General features: G+C 36.7%; 1 protein-coding gene across 2 annotated transcripts in view; it reads left to right on the top strand.

Annotated features, from left to right (window-relative positions):
- The window catches only part of LOC111046065 (zinc transporter ZIP1-like), a 64,450-nt gene that overhangs the window by 16,393 nt on the left and 27,238 nt on the right, over positions 1–20,819 (top strand). Inside the window, exons 3-5 of one of the 2 annotated variants that reach the window (XM_039420583.1) lie at positions 3,977–4,141; positions 15,834–15,995; positions 17,809–17,927. In XM_039420583.1, coding sequence (XP_039276517.1) covers positions 3,977–4,141; positions 15,834–15,995; positions 17,809–17,927 — 446 coding nt within the window. The remainder of the gene's footprint in view (positions 1–3,976; positions 4,142–15,833; positions 15,996–17,808; positions 17,928–20,819) is intronic. The other variant, XM_039420584.1, reaches the window with a different exon arrangement.

The following is a 20,819-nucleotide window of genomic DNA, read 5'->3' on the forward strand; positions in this document are numbered from 1 at the left end:
ATCTGAAAAGCAACGTGTTATACACAAGGAGCTTTAATGAGGAGCTTCTCTTTGTCTCAGAAACAGAGTAACGGCCAGCAACAGTCACAGTTATAACATAGTTATTCAAAAGTATTCTTTGAGTATCTATAGTGAGGTCCACGTTATAATGGTAGTGTACGATTTGCAATGGTGTTGCTATCCTTGTCTTGTTCAACAAATGTGAAAGAGTTAGGGGTTAGTTTTTATTTAGGTTATATTTAATAATGTTTTATTAGGATAGGTTAGGTTTCTGCTTTAAAATTACAATATGCTAGAAGGGGCTAGGGTCTAGGTGGAGTTATGTTTTTTGATGTTTCAAAGGTAAAAGGATAGGTTAGGGGGATAGGATTTTGCTTTGAACCACATGTTTGTGAACATGTTCATGAAATGAACCGCATGTTTGTGAACATGCTCATGAAATGAACCACATGTTTGTGAACATGTTCATGAAATGAACCACATGTTTGTGAACATTTTCATGAAATGAACCACATGTTTATGTTTTGTTCTAAACATGACAAATAAATCTAAAGTATTAAATGTGAAAGGGTTAGAGGTTAGGTTTTATTTAGGTTATATTTAATAATGTGTTATTAGGATAGGTTAGGTTTTTGCTTTGAAATTGCAATATGCTAGAAGGGGCTAGGGTGCAGTTAGAGTTATGTTTTTTGATGTTTCAAATGTGAAAGGATAGGTTAGGGCGTTAGGATTTTGCTTTGAAATCTAAATTATTAAATGTGAAGGGGTTAGGGGTTAGTGGTTAGGTTTTTTTTTGGATTATATTTAATAATGTTCCATAAGGTTAGGTTAGGTTTTCACTTTTAAATTGCAATATGCTAGAAAGGGCTAGGGTCCAGGTAGAATAATGCTTTTCGATATTTCAAAGGTGGAAAGATAGGTAAGGATTTTACTTTGAAATTGCAATATGCTGGAAGGGATTAGAGGTTTTTAAAATAGTTATGTTTATTGATGTTTTAAATGTAAAAGGGGAGGTTGAGGGTTTGGTTTTTGTTTTGAAATGACAATATGCTGACTTAGTTATAGTGTTTTTTAACATCAGTTAAATAACAACTGTTATATTTTATGAATTATATTTTTCAAAAGTACTTTTTCTTTTATCAAATAAAATGATAATATATTGATTATTATATTGAATTTAATGATAAATCATCATTGGATAATAATATCTTCATCAAATAGAATGACGATTGGCTCCAGTTACAGTGCTCGGTAACCATCATCACAAAGAACGTTACATTCAAAGATCTGACTGAATGGAACGGGAAAAACCCGTTGCTCACGCATGCGCGATACGGTGCTGTCTGAGACAGAGAGTGGTTTGTCTTTAATGTATCTCTCCATAAGCAACAAATGCTCTTTTGTATTTTCTCAAAAGCAACGTGTTGCATCCGAAAAGATACACAAGTAGCTTCTTAGCAGATAGTGTTACACACTAGGAGCTTTAATGTATCTTTCCTTAAGCAACCAATGCTCTTTTGTATCTTCTCAAAAGCAACGTGTTGCATCCGAAAAGATACACAAGGAGCTTTATATATATTTCCATAAGCAACAGTTGCTCTTTTGTATCATCTCAAAAGCAACGTGTTATACACAAGGAGCTTTAATGTATCTCTCCATAAGCAACAAATGCTCTTTTGTATCTTCTCAAAAGCAACGTGTTGCATCCGAAAAGATACACAAGTAGCTTTTTAGAGTTACATCCTTTTAGCACAACACAGCCTATCAGCTGACATTCGTTCAACATACTCTTTCCATTGTTGGTGATACGTTGCAACTCTCTGTGTGTAGGGAGCTTTCTTCAAGGAAGCTCTGTATGGAGTTTCCTCTATCTAGGGCTCTAGGGTCACTGAAGCCTGATGTTTTTGCAAAGGCGTGAATATTACCTCGCAAACCATACCTTGCCTAAATAATATGCCGTTTCAAAGTCACGGAGCCAAAGCTACGGGACGCGGACTGTACATGTTCATGTCCATGTAACAGTGTAGATGTGTGTACCTGATTCAGCTAGGTTTCGGTGAAAGATTTACAAGCAGGACAAATAGAGGGTGAAGGTCTCTTCAGATTACGATTCGCTAAAATACGTCTTTGGAAGATATTTTGTGAATTTATATTTTTAGTTCTGTTGATTATGAATGAATAAGGGAGTCATTGTCTTCGCTTTTATATAGATATATTATACTAGTAGTTCTGTGAACAGTAGACCTAACGCAGTATTCTCATCCACAAGTACCTGATTGAAACTATAGACCTTATGGAAATATAGCAATAGACTGACTTCTCCACACATCTGTATAATCACTTGTCAGCTGATTTATAATGGATAATTCTATAGTCTGATTTTTACTCTAATATTGGCGTAAGAAGGAGGCTCCTTTTTCCTTTTATATTTATCCTCGAAATGCAAAATTTTCAAAAACCTTGTATATACGTCGACGCGCAATTAATAAAATCTGTTGTGATACACTCACACAACTTTCCTTGCTCATATTAGAAACTACGATCAGACTTTTGTGTATGTGTATTTATAATTGTTTTCAGAGTACTTTTTCCTTTGTGTAAATTGTGAAATTCGATTATTTTTTCTAGTCGTCATTTTTTTAAAGTCGTCAAAACAGCTGTTCTACAGATGAAATATCTCGACTATGTGTTCTTTTTATGAACTGCTCTACCTACCTACCTCATGCACGAGAAGGAGATTACAAAGTCCATTTCTCAATGATGGGGTGGACCCCCCATTAGTTTCCCAGAAAGGAGACTCATGCCAGTTAATAGAGCTGATAAATAACTATACAGTGTATGAATTTGAAAAAAATCGGTCAAGTTATTTTGAGAAAATCGTGAAAAACATGTTTTTTTTTAGTAATTATCCGCCATTTTTCTTAAGTATATTACGGAGCTCCCGCAATTTTCTCAGAAATCAGACTCATGTCAGTTGATAGGGCTTATAAATAGCTATACATGGTATGAATTTAAAGAAAATCGTTGAAGCCGTTTTCGAGAAAACCGTGAATAACATGGTTTTTTAGTGATTATCCGCCATTTTACACAAGAATATTACTGAGCTCCTGCAATTTTCCCAGAAATAAGACTCATGTCAGTTAATAGAGCTTATAAATAGCTATCCATGGTATAAATTTGAAGAAAATCGTTTGAGCCGTTTTCGAGAAAACCGTGAAAAACATTGTTTTTTAGTAATTATCCGCCATTTTGAATTCAATTTTATTGAATTTTTCTTATTGTCAGATCCTCATGGTATAAGGACCTTAAGTTTAAAATTTCAAGTCAATCGGTTAATTAGGAATGGAGTTATCGTGTTCACAGACATACACACATACACACACACACACCACACACACACACACACACACACACACACACACACACACACACACACACACACACACACACACACACACACACACACACACACACACACACACACACACACACACACACACAACACACAGGCGCACACACACACACACACACAACACACAGGCGCACACACACACACACACACACACACACACCACACACACACACACACACACACACACACACACACACACACACACACACCCAAAAATCATGTTTTTGGACTCAGGGGACCTTGAAACGTATAGAAAACTTGAAATTAGGGTACCTTAATTTTTTTGGAAAGCAACACTTTCCTTACCTATGGTAGTAAGGCAAGGAAAGTAAAAAAGGAATATACCTGTCAAATTTCATGAAAATCTATTACCGCGTTTCGCCGTAAATGCGCAACATATAAACATTTAAACATTTAGACATTCAAACATTTAAACATTTAAACATTATGAGAAATGCCAAACCGTCGACTTGAATCTTAGACCTCACTTCCCTCGGGCAATTATATTATATCTATGTCCGTTGATGTTCGTATCTATTTGTATCTATGTTATATCGTTGATAGGAAACCGCGTGTCTCCAGCTGCGTCAGCTGCCGCAAAGTCGGAAGCGGCCGAAGTCGCAGCCGAGAACTGCGGAGCTGTCACGCAGAGCGACGAGAGGCCAGCACGCGGCATTTTTGTCGTGCTAGCTCTCTCCTTCCATTCGTTTGTCGAAGGCTTAGCGATTGGTGAGTTTATAAATTGTATTATGTTATCACTACATTGCAAATATTTTTTCCTACCGTTACGTTGAAAAGTGGTCATTGCTGCACTGATTACAGAACGCAATAATCACTTTTCCGCTCTAGTGCGGGAAAAATTTTTCTGCACTCCAGATTTGCAACATGGCAACGCAAAATACTCAGTAGGTTATATGGAGCAACAGTGCAGCAAAATCAAAATGAAGTTGGTAACAGTGACTGGGCTGCTATAGTGAGCAGAGGTGCAACGAAGCACAACGCGCAAATTATTAGTATTATATATTATAACCAAGGACAACATTTTTATTCAATTTGACAATAAATTAAGGTTTTCATCAATAATAAAATTACACAGAAAAACATTTGATGCATTTCAGGCAATTTTACCCATAATTACCCACTTTTCATATTCAATGGTAACTGTAGGAAAAACTTAATGTGAAATACGTGCGCAAAGTTCCTCTGCTGCACTCAAGAAACCATTCTGTGCAACGAAGCACACCGAGCACCTTATTAAGTAGATATTATAATGGAGGACAGCGACAGCACAGTGCCACCACAGCACACACCACACAGCCGCCCAAATTCAAACACTACTACTACATTCAATTGGACAATAAATTTTACCCATAATTACCCACTTTTCATATTCAATGGTAACTGTAGGAAAATTTTAATGTGAAATACGTGCGCAAAGTTCCTCTGCTGCAGTCAACAAACCATTCCGCCCTCGCCTACGGCTCGGGCGTAAACGTTTCTTTCGGTGCAGCAAACTGTCACTTTGCGCACTAGTTGCACAAATAACTATATTACTATTTTTTTACTAATATTCATACTATCACTCCTTAATATCGGGGCACCGAGCTTCGCTCGTTATTTTTATTTATTGACTAGCCGTCAGGCTCGCTTCGCTCGCCATATCCGTCTAGCGAGGGGGCTCCACCACCTGGACCCCCGACGGATATGGCGAGCGAAGCGAGCCTTACAGCTAGTAATATAATATTCCCAGGAATAGCTGCGATTGAAGTAGCAGTGCCCAATCAATTTTTCCGCGATAAGTGCATTTCAATCTTCAACTTGGTGCCAACCTAACAAAGTCAACTCAACTTAATGCCAACCTGACAAAATTATTAATTTAGTTACCAGTTAACAACTGTTTCGAAGAGGTACTCTCTCTAGATTATAGTTCTATATTAACATAAATGGTATGGCCTTTTTTCAATTATAATTAAGAGAATAAGAAGAATACGAACTTTAAACCTTTAAAAACCACCCTTAGAATTAAAATATTGCCAAAAGATTTCTTAGTGCGCCTCTAAAGGGTCAACACTGAACACACCTACCAAATTTGAACGTTTTTGGTCCGGTAGATTTTTAGTTCTGCGAGTGAGTGAGTCAGTTAGTCAGTGAGTGAGTGTCATTTCGCTTTTATATATATATAGATAAACAGAACACAATTCTCTAAAATGATCGTGTTTATATTCCACAGCTGGCTATACGTCATCTTATGAATTTCGGGGATATGATATTTTGATTTTTCACATACTCACTTTTTTACTATCCACAGCTGTTTCAGCCAAGGAATTATCCTTTTAATGTCGTTAAGCGAGTTTTCTCAAGGATGAGACCTAGTGCAATCGAATGTCTCATATCATGAACCTACTATGTTCCAAATTTCGTGAAAATCGTTAGAGCAGTTTTCGAGATCCGTTGACATAAATAACCGGATATAAAGATAGCCAGATATATAAATACAGACATTGCTCGCTTTATATAATAGGATTATTCCAAAATTTCTAGTAATCATGAGATGGTTGGTACTGATCTAGCATGTGTGATAAATACTTATTGGGTGTGATGTTAATTGCCGCACGTTTGAAGACCGTTTGAAAATGATAATGCATTTATTATTATGAACATTCCACTGTTCCACCAGCTCTTATCATGGTTGTGTTATCATCTCTAGATTACATATTTCGTAGTAAGTAGGTACTCCTTACTCCTTATAGATTTTTGAGCAAACATTACCGTTGGCTAGTTTTATGATTTTGGGACATGACACAAGGAAGAAAGAAGACAGACATTATTATCTGCATTATAATATCATAGAAAAAAGATAGCAAAAGTATTATAGTAGCAAAGGTCGTTTACAAACCAGAATGCCAAAAATAGTGCTTAAAGAGAAGCTTCATTCGAGAAGAAAACAAAGCAGACCAAGAATACGATGGGAGAATGAGATAAGGGATGGTTTGATAAGAATGGGTTATAGAGGATGGAGAGGATTTATAATGGATAGAAATGTTGTGGAGGAGGCCAAAGCTCACAATGGGCTGTAGAGCTATAAAAAATAGGTCGTTTATATTCCATATTTCAAGCCGTTTTGTTAACTGAAGCCGATTACTTTCGACTTCAGTCTATTATTTCTGTTTTGGCCGAGTGAGAGTGTAAGAACGGCACAGTATTAGAGACTACCGGCGTCACATATAGCTTCACGAAATAAACTACACAGAAACCTGTTAAATTTTAATGTCATAATTAAATGTCATAAGAGACAATCAGAGAAGGCTTTTGAAAAAAAGCTGCTCTGATTGGTTCTTGTGGCATTTAATCATGATTGAAAGTTAACCTACTTTTTTGCAACCAGGTGTCAGACTATCAGCTTGACTCAACAGTTGAATTAACTTAGCTATATTTGGACTGTTGTATAAATTAGAATTAGAAATGTTAATCCAGTGTTTAACCAATGTTATTCATTGGGAAAATGAGCCGGATTTGGAAAGTGAGCATGGATAGTGTGAATGTGTGAGTGATTGGTTGACAATTTTTCATTTTCTCTTCTTTCTCTATTCTCCTACTTCTCTATAAATTCATAAATTATCAGATATTCATTCCTGCTCGCAGACGTAGAGTTTTGTACTCTCAGCAAGCAGTATTTTTCTATCCAAATTCACAAATTAGTCCTGACGTTCGAATTCTTGTCTGAAGTTTAATAAATTAGACTTTTATGTACTTTATAATATAATATAACTTATCACTCTAATATTGTTGAGCTGTATGATTTTTTTCTCATAATTTGTGAATATTGTGAATTGGATTGAATAAAATTTGAATTTGAAAAAAAATGTTTTGGGCGTAAGCTTGTGGCACTTTTCTAAAAGTCGTGTGATTCTGAATGATTGAATAAATAAAAGAGAAATGGCACTCACTGACTGACTGACTGTCTGACTCACTCACTCACTCGCAGAACTGAAAATCTACCGGACCAAAAACGTTCAAATTTGGTAGGTATGTTCAGTTGGCCCTTTAGAGGCGCACTAAGAAATCTTTTGGCAATATTTCAACTCCAAGGGTGGTTTTTAAGGGTTTAAAGTTCATATTTTAGCATGTATATTCTTCTTATTCTCTTAATTATATAAATTGAAAAAAGGCCATACCATCTGTTAATATAGAACTATTATCTATTAACTATTCCCCTTCGAAACAGTTGTTAACTGCTAACTAAATTAATAATTTTGTCAGGTTGGCATTAAGTTGAGTTGACTTTGTTAGGTTGGCACCAAGTTGAAGATTGAAATGCAATTATCGCGGAAAAATTGATTGGGCACTGCTACTACAATCAGAGCTATTCCTGGGAATATTATATAACTAGCCGTCAGGCTCGCTTCGCTCGCCATATCCGTTTAGCCAGACGTTTAGTCTGGACCCCCGACTGGATCGTCCAAACATATGATAAATATGCTGAAATGAAAAATTCAGGCGAGCGAAGCGAGCCTGCTGATCCCACTCTTGGACGATCCAGTCGGGGGTCCAGGGGGCGGAGCCCCCTTGCTAGACGGATATGGCAAGCGAAGCGAGCCTGACGGCTAGTGAAATTACTAAATGAATAGCATAAAAAAAATTGAAACATAAACGCTCTTTATGCTATCTCTTCTCTATGATTATATCAACTGTATAATCATACTGGTTGACTGTGTCATCGATTCATCCCCTCTCTACCCCTCCCAACCTCCCGCCAACTTAAATTTCATTTTGCTGAACTTGATTTGTAGCAAGCATTGGGCTTCGTGCTTGACTGCAGTTACTTTTGCCTTTCGCAGCTATTTTTACCAGTCCCTGCCAACTACAACTGTGAAATAAAATAATACGCCCGATAATAACTTCTGCCATTTCATCTTATTACTACAATGAGATTCACTTTTAACTGTCAGCTTTCGTTATCAACCAGATCAATGCTCTTCGTTCAACCAGAGCTGTGACAGTTTTAAGTAAATCTTAAAATTTTACAGCTCTCATCGACCCGGAGACAGTTAGGGTGACATACACTCAAACTAACAGTATTTCAAATGGAAATTATGTGAGATACACTTTAAATTTAAACTGTCATTATTCCAAATAGAAATTATTGAAAGAAAATAGAAAAATAGATCTACTGACGGCTGTTGGATGACGCAATGATTATAACAGCTGATTTTTATTTTAGTGTGTGGCCAGCTCACAAAATCTTCTCTCATAAGGGTTACATGTGAACTTTGAAAGACCGTAGGTAAAAGTCCTGAAGTCGGATTATAAATTTGATAGGCCATAAACCTGGTCCTGAACATAACGAACACAACTGAAAAAAATCATCAAATTTGGTGCACACATTAAATAGTTTTGTATGTCAAAATTTTAGGCTCGATTTTTATTTATATAGATTAGCCTTTGAACTCATTAGCCAGTGCTATTTTTCTGGAAGTTGTGTTATTTTGAATGGTTGATTGATCGAATAAAATGAACACAATAATTCGCCAAATTAAACAGATTCAATCTCTCTTTTATCAGTCACTATTCCTTTTAAAAAACATCAACACTTTCCATTGAGTCAATGCTGGCAATTTGGAATGAATTTCATCACAGAGACGCGCTCTGTTTGGTGAATAAAATAATGTCGAATCCATATAGTTCAAAATAGGATCTAAATTATGGTAGATACAACTTGGAATTTGAAAACCTGAATCTTTAAAAACATTTAACTGAAGATAGAATATGTCTTTATAGTTGAAGATCCGATTTTACAATTGAGCTGATAACGGTGAAACGGGAAAAGAAAAAATAGAAAGGAAGGGGTAGAAAAGATATAAAGGAAAAAATGAAAAGGATGAAAAAGATAAAGGCTTGTCGGTACACTTTTTTTATTATTTAAATTTGGATAATCTTTTTCAATATAATTGTTAAGATCATTATAAGAGTGAGAGAAAGTGGCAACTGAAATTTTTAAGTGGTCTAATAAGCGAGTTATGGGTTGTTGAAGTGCTAACTTTCCAGATTCCGTTTTCTTTCCAGATCATAAACGGTTTCGACTATATTATTAGAGCTTCTCTTAAAAATTCAAAAAATGTATCTTACCAAACTAAAACATTTTTTGTGAATTCGATAACTTGTTTTTTGGCATTAATCGCGAAAAACGCATATTAGAACAAAGCCAATGATTAAAAAAACCTCTAATGGAAAATTCGAAACCGTTTATGATCTGGAAAGAAAACGGAGTTTAGCAATTCAACAACCCATAACTCGCTTATTAGACCACTTGAAAATTTCAGTTGCCACTTTTTCTCACTCTTATATAATGATCTTAACAATTATATTGAAAAAGATTATCCAATTTAAATAAAATTAAAAGGTGTACGGAACAGCCTTAAAAGACAAAAAATATAAAGGAAGGGGAAAAATCTGGTGTGGTACACTCACACAACTTTTCCTTGCTCATATTTGAAACTACGATCAGACTTCTATATAATGTGTATATATAATTGTTTTCAGAGTACTTTCTCCTTTGTGTAAACTGTGAAATTCGATGATTTTTTAGTCGTCATTTTTTTAAAGTCGTCGAAACAGCTGTTCTACAGATGAAATAACTCGACTTTGTATTCTTATTATGAACTGCGCTACCTTCCTACCTCATGCACTAGAAGGAGGTTACTAAGTTTATTTCTCAAGGATGGGGTGGACCCCCCATTAGTTTCCCAGAACGAAGACTCATGCCAGTTGATAGAGTTGATAAATAACTATACAGGGAATGAATTTGAAAAAAATCGGTCAAGTTATTTTTGAGAAAATCGTGAAAAACATGGTTTTTTAGTCATTATCCGCCATTTTTCTCAAAAATATTACGGAGCTCCTGCAATTTTCCCAGAAATGAGACTCATGTCAGTTGATAGGGCTTATAAATAGCTATCCATGGTATAAATTTAAAGAAAATCGTTAGAGCCGTTTTCTGAGAAAACCGTGAAAAACATGGTTTTTTAGTAATTATCCGCCATTTTTTCCGCCATCTTGAATTGAATTTTATTGAATTTCTTATTGTCGGGTCCCCATGGTATAAGGACCTTAAGTTTAAAATTTTAAGTCAATCGGTTAATTAGGAATGGAGTTATCGTGTTCACAGACATACACACATACACACACACACACACATACACACACACACAACACACACACACACACACACACACACACACACACACACACACACACAGATCAACACCAAAAAATCATGTTTTTGGACTCAGGGGACCTTGAAACGTATAGAAAACTTGAAATTGGGGTACCTTAATTTTTTTTGGAAAGCAATACTTTCCTTACCTATGGTAGTAGGGCAAGGAAAGTAAAAATAGATCTACTGACGGCTGTTGGATGACGCAATGATTATAACAGCTGATTTTTATTTTAGTGTGTGGCCAGCTCACAAAATCTTCTCTCATAAGGGTTACATGTGAACTTTGAAAGACCGTAGGTAAAAGTCCTGAAGTCGGATTATAAATTTGATAGGCCATAAACCTGGTCCTGAACATAACGAACACAACTGAAAAAAATCATCAAATTTGGTGCACACATTAAGAAGTTTTGTATGTCAAAATTTTAGGCTCGATTTTTATTTATATAGATTAGCCTTTGAACTCATTAGCCAGTGCTATTTTTCTGGAAGTTGTGTTATTTTGAATGATTGATTGATCGAATAAAATGAACACAATAATTCGCCAAATTAAACAGATTCAATCTCTCTTTTATCAGTCACTATTCCTTTTAAAAAACATCAACACTTTCCATTGAGTCAATGCTGGCAATTTGGAATGAATTTCATCACAGAGACGCGCTCTGTTTGGTGAATAAAATAATGTCGAATCCATATAGTTCAAAATAGGATATAAATTATGGTAGATACAACTCGGAATTTGAAAACCTGAATCTTTAAAAACATTTAACTGAAGATAGAATGTCTTTATAGTTGAAGATCCGATTTTACAATTGAGCTGATAACGGTGAAACGGGAAGAGAAAAAATAGATAGGAAGGGGTAGAAAAGATATAAAGGAAAAAATGAAAAGGATGGAAAAGATAAAGGTTTGTCGGTACACTTTTTTTATTATTTAAATTGGATAATCTTTTTCAATATAATTGTTAAGATCATTATAAGAGTGAGAGAAAGTGGCAACTGAAATTTTTAAGTGGTCTAATAAGCAAGTTATGGGTTGTTGAAGTGCTAACTTTCCAGATTCCGTTTTCTTTCCAGATCATAAATGGTTTCAACTATATTATCAGAACTTCTATTGAAAATTCAAAAAATGTATCCAAACTAAAACATTTTATTCCCCATTTCGTTCATAAATAAAAAAGTAACAGTTTTTTGTAAATTCGATAACTTGTTTATTTTGGCATTAATCGCGAAAAAACGCATATTAGAACAAAGCCAATGATATACTGAATGTATTGAAAAAACTCCAATGGAAAATTCCAAAACGGAGTTTAGCACTTCAACAACCCATAACTCACTTATTAGACCACTTAAAAATTTAAGTTGCCACTTTTTCTCACTCTTATAATGATCTTAACAATTATATTGAAAAAGATAGTATAAAAACAGGTCGTATGCATGCAATCCTTTCAATATACTTTTCTTCAAATCTATCTCCAATCATATTGATGAAGGATTGCGGTGTTGTTGATATAAAATAATAATGTGAATGATGGAAACAGAGTACCGTAGGCTAATGGAAAGGTTTGTTAGAAAGGTTGGTAGATTATGGAAAGTATCGTAGTCTACTGTTACTAAATACTATGGTTTGTGTGAAGATTCGAAAAATTTCTCCAGCAAATGAGAGATAGATTCTCAATGAATGGTGTACATTATTCCTTGCCATATCACTCAATCGATCGATAATTTTATTCAACACAAACACACAATGAAAATCAAAATACTAGTAGTTCTGTGAACAGTAGACCTCACGCAGTTTTCTCATCCACAAGTATCTGATGTCACCTTTTCTAGTTGATTCAGTTGAATCATAATTTACTCTTAAAAACTGCTTTTTGTTTTCTCCAAGATCAAAAACTCACTTATGTTAATAAACTCAGTTCACGTTTAAATTTGTTTCTCATATATGATGATTTATCCAGTTCCGTGATAATCTCTCCAACTGATAAAAATATTTCTCAACTATTTTAAATTATTTTTTCCAGTCAAGAATACTATAATTTCTTCTGCATTATTCAGTTCATTTGATCATTTTCTATTTTATTTTCAATCACCTATTGAATTTGTTTGAAATTAATAAAATGTGAGAATATTAATACTGTCACCTATTAAATTTGTTTTTCAAATGTAAGAATATTGATACTTATGGGCACGCATCTTAGAAAATATTGAAAAATACCTTTAGAAATAGACACGGCCAACTATCTGTTTAGTGCATGCAATGAATAATCCACTCTTGTCAGCTGATTGATTATGAATAATTCTATAGTCTGATTGATCCTATCTTCAAAGTAAATTATATATAATATAGTGATATCAGAGTATGAAGGAATTCCTTTTCTCTTCATATTATCCTTAAAATGCACAATTTCAAAACTCCTTGTGTATACATCGACGCGCAGTTGAAAAAGGAATATTCCTGCCAAATCTCATCGAATTCTATCAACGCGTTTGGCCGTAATCGCGTTACATACAGACAGACAAAAGCAAATCGAGTTGAAACATAGACCTCACTACGTTCGGTCAACAAACAATACAATCATCAAATTGAGAGAAATTGAGTGAAAGACAATTTTAAAAAAAATGAGAGATAGAAAAATAAAGAAAATTGAGAAAATAAGACAAGGAGAATACAGCGATTCAGTCAAGTATGTATGTATATACAGTCAAGTATAAGACAAATATGGAGAAAACTGGAATTCAGTGGAAAGTACAGTGAATTCCGGTTGAGAAATAAAGTGCTGATCCGTTGTTTTTAGACTGTTGCATGTCTTGAGTCGGTAACACGAAATCGCCGCACCAAAATAGCCTATTTGTCATTCTGCGTTATCAACCTTCCGCGCTCGAACGCGATTTGAATTTCCCGCCCTCTCAACCACATCCCCCCCTCAACACAACCATCTCTTTTCCACTCTCATCAACCTCCAATTCACTCTCTCAAGAAACGTTCTGTCTTCAATGATGCGCGTGTTAACCTGGTGGTTTGATAGTTTGAGTCTCTAGAGCTTGTAACTGCTTTGAACTAGATCTGGTCATTGATTTGATTCTCAATATCTTGTATTCTAGTATAAATTAATTTATATGAGTGTTTTCAAGCCATAGGCCCGGTTGCACAACAGCCGGTTAAATTTTAATCGTAATTAACTTCATGAGAACCAATCAGAGAAGGCGTTTTTGAAAAGACGGCTTAACAATAAAACAAAAAAGATAGCCAACATAATGTTTATGTGCCAGTTGCACAACAGCCGGTTAAATTTTAACCGTGATTAACTTCATGAGAACCAATCAGAGAAGGCGTTTTAGTAAAGACGGCTTCTCTGATTGGTGCTCGTGGTGTTAATCATGGCTAAAATTTAACGTGCTGTTGTGCAACCGGCACATAAACATTATGTTGGCATACCGATATTTGAAAATACAAATCCTCAAAATTTATTTATTCATTTACACATATTTAATTATGCACAATGTTATTTGTTATATCCTGAAAAAGGACGAAGGAGTGAGTCAATTTTGTTGTCCAAGGAACTTGATCTGAATAGAATAGAATAGAATAGGTGTTCAAAATTTGAAGCTGATTGATCAATTCTTTCTAAAGTTATTGTAGACCATACAAACAGACGGACAACGACTTTGGCCTTCAGTAAGTCAAAAGTGAAAACTCGCTAACGCTCGTTCAATAATTGAAAGATAAAGAGAGTGTGAAAGGATAAGTAGTAAGACAGTGTGTTTGTTGAGGTGGCAGATCTGAACGGGTTGATTTAGTCAGGGAATACAGCCAGCGAATAATATCTATTATATATAAAAGCGAAATGGCACTCACACACTGACTGACTGACTGACTGACTCACTCACTCACTCGCAGAACTAAAAATCTGCCGGACCAAAAACGTTCAAATTTGGTAGATATGTTCAGTTGGCCCTTTAGAGGCGCACTAAGAAATCTTTTGGCGATATTTCAACTCTAAGGGTGGTTTTTAAGGGTTTAAAGTTCGTCTTTTAGCATGTACATTCGTCTTATCCCAATATCTTAAAATTATAATTGGAATGTTCATACAATATGTTAATATAGAACTATAATCTAGAGAGAGTACCTCTTCGAAACAGTTGTTCTGGTAAGTAAATTGAAAATTTTGTCAGGTTGGCATTAAGTTGAAGATTGAAAAGCATTTATCCAGGACCTCCTAAATACCAATTTATCCAGGACCTCCTGAATACCAATTTATCCAGTACCTCCTAAATACCTATTTAGGAGGTCCTGATTTATCGCGGAAAAATTGATTGGGTACTGCTACTTCAATCAGAGCTATTCCTGGGAATATTATATTACTAGCCGTCAGGCTCGCTTCGCTCGCCATATCCGTTTAGTCTGGACCCCCGACTGGATCGTCCTAACATATGATAAAAATATTACATAACATTTCAAATTTGGTAGGTTTGTTCAGTTGGCACTTTAGAGGCGCAATAAGAACGGATTTGGAAAAATTTCCAAAGATACGCCCAAAATCTGCGTTTTTTAGCGTTTTCTCAGCTTTATCGAGAACAAATAAACAGAAAATGTTCAAATTTACTACAGAAGCTCAGCTGGGGTGCAATAATATTGTGTTAGAAGGAATTTGAAATAACGCCAATGATACGCCCAAAATTAGCGTTTTCTCAGCTTTTCTGCGTTTCCTCTCCTTTTTCAATAATTGATGGAATTATATAAAAAATTCAGTACACAGGTTTAGCTAAGGTGGAAGAATTTTTTCCGCCAAAGATACGCCGATATAGTAACAGGTGTTTTCCGAGATCAAATTGACATAATACGTTCAAATTCGGTACAGAGGTTCTGCTGAGGTCTACATGCAGGCGAGCGAAGCGAGCCCGCTGATCTTTTTTTTTTGGACAATCCAGTCGGGGTTCCAGAATTCGGTACAGAGGTTCCGCTGAGGTCTACATGCAGGCGAGCGAAGCGAGCCCGCTGATCTCATTTTGGACGATCCAGTCGGGAGTCCAGGGGGCGGACCCCCCTGGCTAGATGGATATGGCGAGCGAAGCGAGCCTGACGGCTAGTAATAATATATAAATGCAATTCCTCATCAATTTCAATCCGTATCTGAACGTGTTTATTTTGAATCGTGTTTTAAGTTTTTGTTTCAATGTTTTTAATCTTGTTTGTTTTGAATTGCAGGTCTGGAGGAGACAGTATCGGACGTGTGGTTTCTGTTCGTGGCGGTGCTGGTGCATGAGGGAGTTATACTGTTCAGTGTGGGAATAGACCTGGTTGCCTCAGGGGTTGCATTCGCTCATGCCGTCGTCTATATTACGCTTTTGGCTCTTGTCTCGCCGGCCGGTTAGTCACACAATTCATTTATTTATTTATTCATTCATTTATTCATTCATTCATTCCGTCAGTCATTCATTCATTCATTCATTCATTCATTCATTCATTCATTCATTCATTCATTCATTCATTCATTCATTCATTCATTCATTCATTCATTCATTCATTTATTCATCATTCACAATCAACTTGAGGACAAAGAAACAGTCTACAGTCCAAAACATTTTTTCATCCCAATTTCATGAAATAAATTGTCCAAATAAAGTTTACGTGCGACTTCCCAATTCTTCACTAACTTCCACATTGAAACAAAACACAAACACTTGAAACAATTAATTTTGAATTTAGAAAGTTTAAGATCCGAATTGATAACAAAATCCTTCCACTTAGCACTCAAAACTGTAAAATTAATTTGAAATATTTTGTTGGAAAAGGCGGTCGGTATCAACTCCTCAGTTTGTCAACTCACTCTCGTCTCTTTGTTTCTCTATCCTAATTCCATTCTTTATGTATTAACGAATACAACATGGTACATTCATTCAGTCATTCAGTCATATCATAAAGTATCATAGACTATCATAAAGTATCATAGAGAATCATAGAGTACCATAGAGAATCATAGAGAATCATAGAGAATCATAGAGTATCATAGAGAATCATAGAGTATCATAGTTTATCATAGAGTAAAGATACTGATACTTGTATCAGTTGCCTCTGGTGGTATACAGTGTCCCTTGAAAGGTGTAACAGCCGAAGTCCATTTTAGACTACATGAAATTTGCAACAAAAAATAATATCCAGCAACATCTTCTTCATCGACGTAGTTTTCGAGATCTATCGATTTTTTATATTTTTAAAAACGTCAATAACTATAGTGAGGTCTACGACTTAATGGCAGTGGAGAAAGATAGGAGAGCAACGTTGCCGAACCTCTGTCTTGTCAATGCCTTCTATAGACGGAAACTGATACAGGTTTATTGATGTAATATTAACTGTTTATTCTCGTTTAGAATAATCAATTATATTTTATTAAGCAATAAATTATTTTTTTGGATAATTTCATAATAATTTTTATAATCAAGAAGAAATATTTTGTTACTTAATTATTAATTCTACATTGTTGAAAGACGATCTGGCAACAGAGCAAAGCGAGAAAGAGGTAGCGCTATCCGATTTGTTGAATGATAGACAAGGATAGCAATACCATTGCCAATATTAAGCACTGGTATTAAAACGTGGACCACTATAGAAGACTATCAGTTGAAATCTACTTCGAAGGATATGGCTGGGAAGAGAATGGAATTTCCAATGAGATTCTTATGATTAGGTCTTTTGTTTGACGTTTCTGAACTTTTTGAGAGAGTTGAAAGTTGAGATAAATACATTCGTCAAGTTCAAAGCCAAATTTCAAACAGTTTGAATACTCATAGAAAGTTCAAAAATGTCAAACAAAGGAACATACATTATTTGCATGGTATGCTGTTTTTCTGAAATTGTATGCTGTATTCTTGAAGGTATGATGTTTTTCTGAAATTGTATGCTGTATTTTTGAAGGTTTGCTGTATTTTTGAAGGAATGCTGTATTTTTGAAGGAATGCTGTATTTTTGAAGGTATGCTGTATTTTTTAAGGTATGCTGTATTTTTGAAGGAATGCTGTATTTTTGAAGGTATGCTGTATTTTTGAAGGTATGCTGTATTTTTGAAGGTATGCTGTATTTTTGAAGGTATGCTGTATTTTTGAAGGAATGCTGTATTTTTGAAGGAATGCTGTATTTTTGAAAGTATGCTATTTTCCTGAAATTGAATGCTGTATTTTTGAAGGTATGCTGGTGGGAATTCTGTTCACGGGTAACGAGCAGACTGTGGACAGTCATTCGATCACAGTGGCAGTGGTCCAAGGCCTCACAGCCGGAACTCTCCTCTATGTCACCTTTTTCGAGGTAAAATTCACCAAAAATATAATATACCCGTACTTCGTATTTATCATAAATGTTTTATAGCAGTAGCAAGTGAGGACATCAATACGCATTACAACGTCAAAAGTAAACAAAAACAGATTATCCTTTGCATCGCTTATCAGTAAGAAATATGTAAGATATTTTGTTGTTATTAGAGAAAATTTGAAGAATATTATGATTATTCAAATTCAAATTATTCATTCAAAAAAACAAAACAAGTATTACAATCACTTCAATAATCGCCCATATGGACCTCTAGGGTCTGTATTTGGGTCGATGTTACAGTAGGTAGCCAATCATAAAGTAATACAATAATATAAACGTTACTATAGCAAAAATAAAAAAGAAGAGAATACATCGAATCTTACCTAATAAAAAACAGCTTGTTATAAATCAGTAGTTGAATTTATTGATTATAATAATAATGATAATAATAGCTCAGTACCAAGAACCATCCACATATTATATAATTTTATCTTTAAACAAAATTAGTAAATTAAAATTCAATAACTCACACACACCACGAACACACACACACACACACACACACGCGCACACACACACACACACACACACACACACACACACACACACACACACACACACACACACACACCACACACACACACCACACACACACACACACACACACACACACACACACACACACACACACTATTAGTATATCCTATTCCACCCTCTAGGTTTTCTAATAATTGCGAAGTATTGCTACGACGCGGACTAGCTACAGTCGGGTATGGGTCGGGGTCGGTGACTGTATTGACTGGTGGAGATACTGGACCTACACTTCTCCCCTTGTCCTGATTCTTTACCCTCTGTCTTTGGCGGGGGGTATTTAATTTGAAGGGAAGAGTGTGTGCCCGTGCCGTTGTTGGCCGATTCGGCCCTCGGCTCTTGGAATTCAGGTTGGGTGTTAAGGAGAATTGAGGTGACCTTAACCAAGGATACGGATCCGGATATTAGATCCCCACAAATAATTATATTTGTAAAGGTAGTACGCAATCTGAACCAACTGCGAGTTGACGGCGAGCAAAGCTGTACCTGCAAGCCCGGAATAAAGGTTGTAGGTGGAGGAACTCGGGATGGAGTTTAACAAGGAATGATATAGAATTTTTGTTACGGTTTTCGCAATCTGAGACTGCGGGCTGTCAGTGTGCAGACTGAACCTGCGCACCCGGTATTAGATCAATATGATTGGAGGGGCGTAAGAGGTATAAGGTACAGGATATGGTATACCGAGTTTGAGGTATAGGGAATATTTTATCGGGCTTGGGAAATGGAGATTCGTTAATAGGATTGTTCCTTCCTGTAACTAATGGGGTTTTGTTCAATAACTCGCGATCTGTGAACCGCGATATAGTTCTCAGCAAGCTGAACCTGCTAGCTAAAGGAAGTATATCTATTCCAATTTTATGATAACTAAAGCTCAAAGGATGAGGTTTCGGGTGTCGGATTTCTGAATCGCGAGCCTGCAGCTGCGAAAGGATTTTCAGCAATTCTGAAACTGCTAAACAGGATTTCCGCGCTAGTCTGATGACAGCGCGCCGGTTATTAAGGGCCAATCTGTAACTGCCCTTAAGGGTATGGGAATCACTCTCAATCGTCCGAAACGCTTTTAAATTAATAGTCAGTATGTCGACTATTATGAGAGGATAGGGAAGGGTTTACAAGGATTCTCCTAAGCTTCTCGCTGGTCTGAGAACCGCGACTGGGTCGATCTCTAATCTGTGACTGAGATCCTGCTCTACATAAGGTTTCTACACCTCTCGCTGGTCTGAGGACCGCGACGGGAACGATCTCTAGTCTGGAACTGAGATCTCGCGCTATACAGGGTAGGAAAAATTAAGAGGAAGAAAGAGAGAGGATGCCGCAGTCTGGGGACTTCAGCGAGGACGTTCTCAAGCTGTACCTGAGAGCAGGAAGCGTTGCAGTCTGTGACTTCAACAAGGACGTTCTCAAGCTGTACCTGAGAGTGGGAAGCGTCGCAGTCTGTGACTTCGACAAGGACGTTCTCAAGCTGCACCTGAGAGTGGGAAGCGTCGCAGTCTGTGACTTCGACAAGGACGTTCTCAAGCTGCACCTGAGAGCAGGAAGCGTCGCAGTCTGTGACTTCGACAAGGACGTTCTCAAGCTGTACCTGAGAGCAGGAAGCGTCGCAGTCTGTGACTTCGACAAGGACGTTCTCAAGCTGTACCTGAGAGCAGGAAGCATCGCAGTCTGTGACTTCGACAAGGACGTTCTCAAGCTGTACCTGAGAGCAGGAAGCGTTGCAGTCTGTGACTTCAACAAGGACGTTCTCAAGCTGTACCTGAGAGCAGGAAGCGTCGCAGTCTGTGACTTCGACAAGGATGTTCTCAAGCTGTACCTGAGAGCAGGAAGTGTCGCAGTCTGTGACTACGACAAGGACGTTCTCAAGCTGCACCTGAGAGCAGGAAGTGTCGCAGTCTGTGACTTCGACAAGGACGTTCTCAAGCTGCACCTGAGAGTGGGAAGCGTCGCAGTCTGTGACTTCGACAAGGATGTTCTCAAGCTGCGCCTGAGAGCAGGAAGCGTCGCAGTCTGTGACTTCGACAAGGACGTTCTCAAGCTGTACCTGAGAGCAGGAAGCGTCGCAGTCTGTGACTTCGACAAGGACGTTCTCAAGCTGTACCTGAGAGCGGGAAGCGTAGCAGTCTGGGAACTTCGACAAGGACGTTCTCAAGTTGTACCTGAGAGCAGGAAGCGTTGCAGTCTGTGACTTCAACAAGTACGTTCTCAAGCTTTACCTGAGAGCAGGAAGGATTTTAGAATAAGGAAAGTGAAGAGAAAGTAAGAGAAGGATGCCGCAGTCTGGGGACTTCGGCGAGGACGTTC

This window comes from Nilaparvata lugens, chromosome 2 (assembly GCF_014356525.2).
Source record: "Nilaparvata lugens isolate BPH chromosome 2, ASM1435652v1, whole genome shotgun sequence".
Classification (NCBI taxonomy): domain Eukaryota; kingdom Metazoa; phylum Arthropoda; class Insecta; order Hemiptera; family Delphacidae; genus Nilaparvata; species Nilaparvata lugens.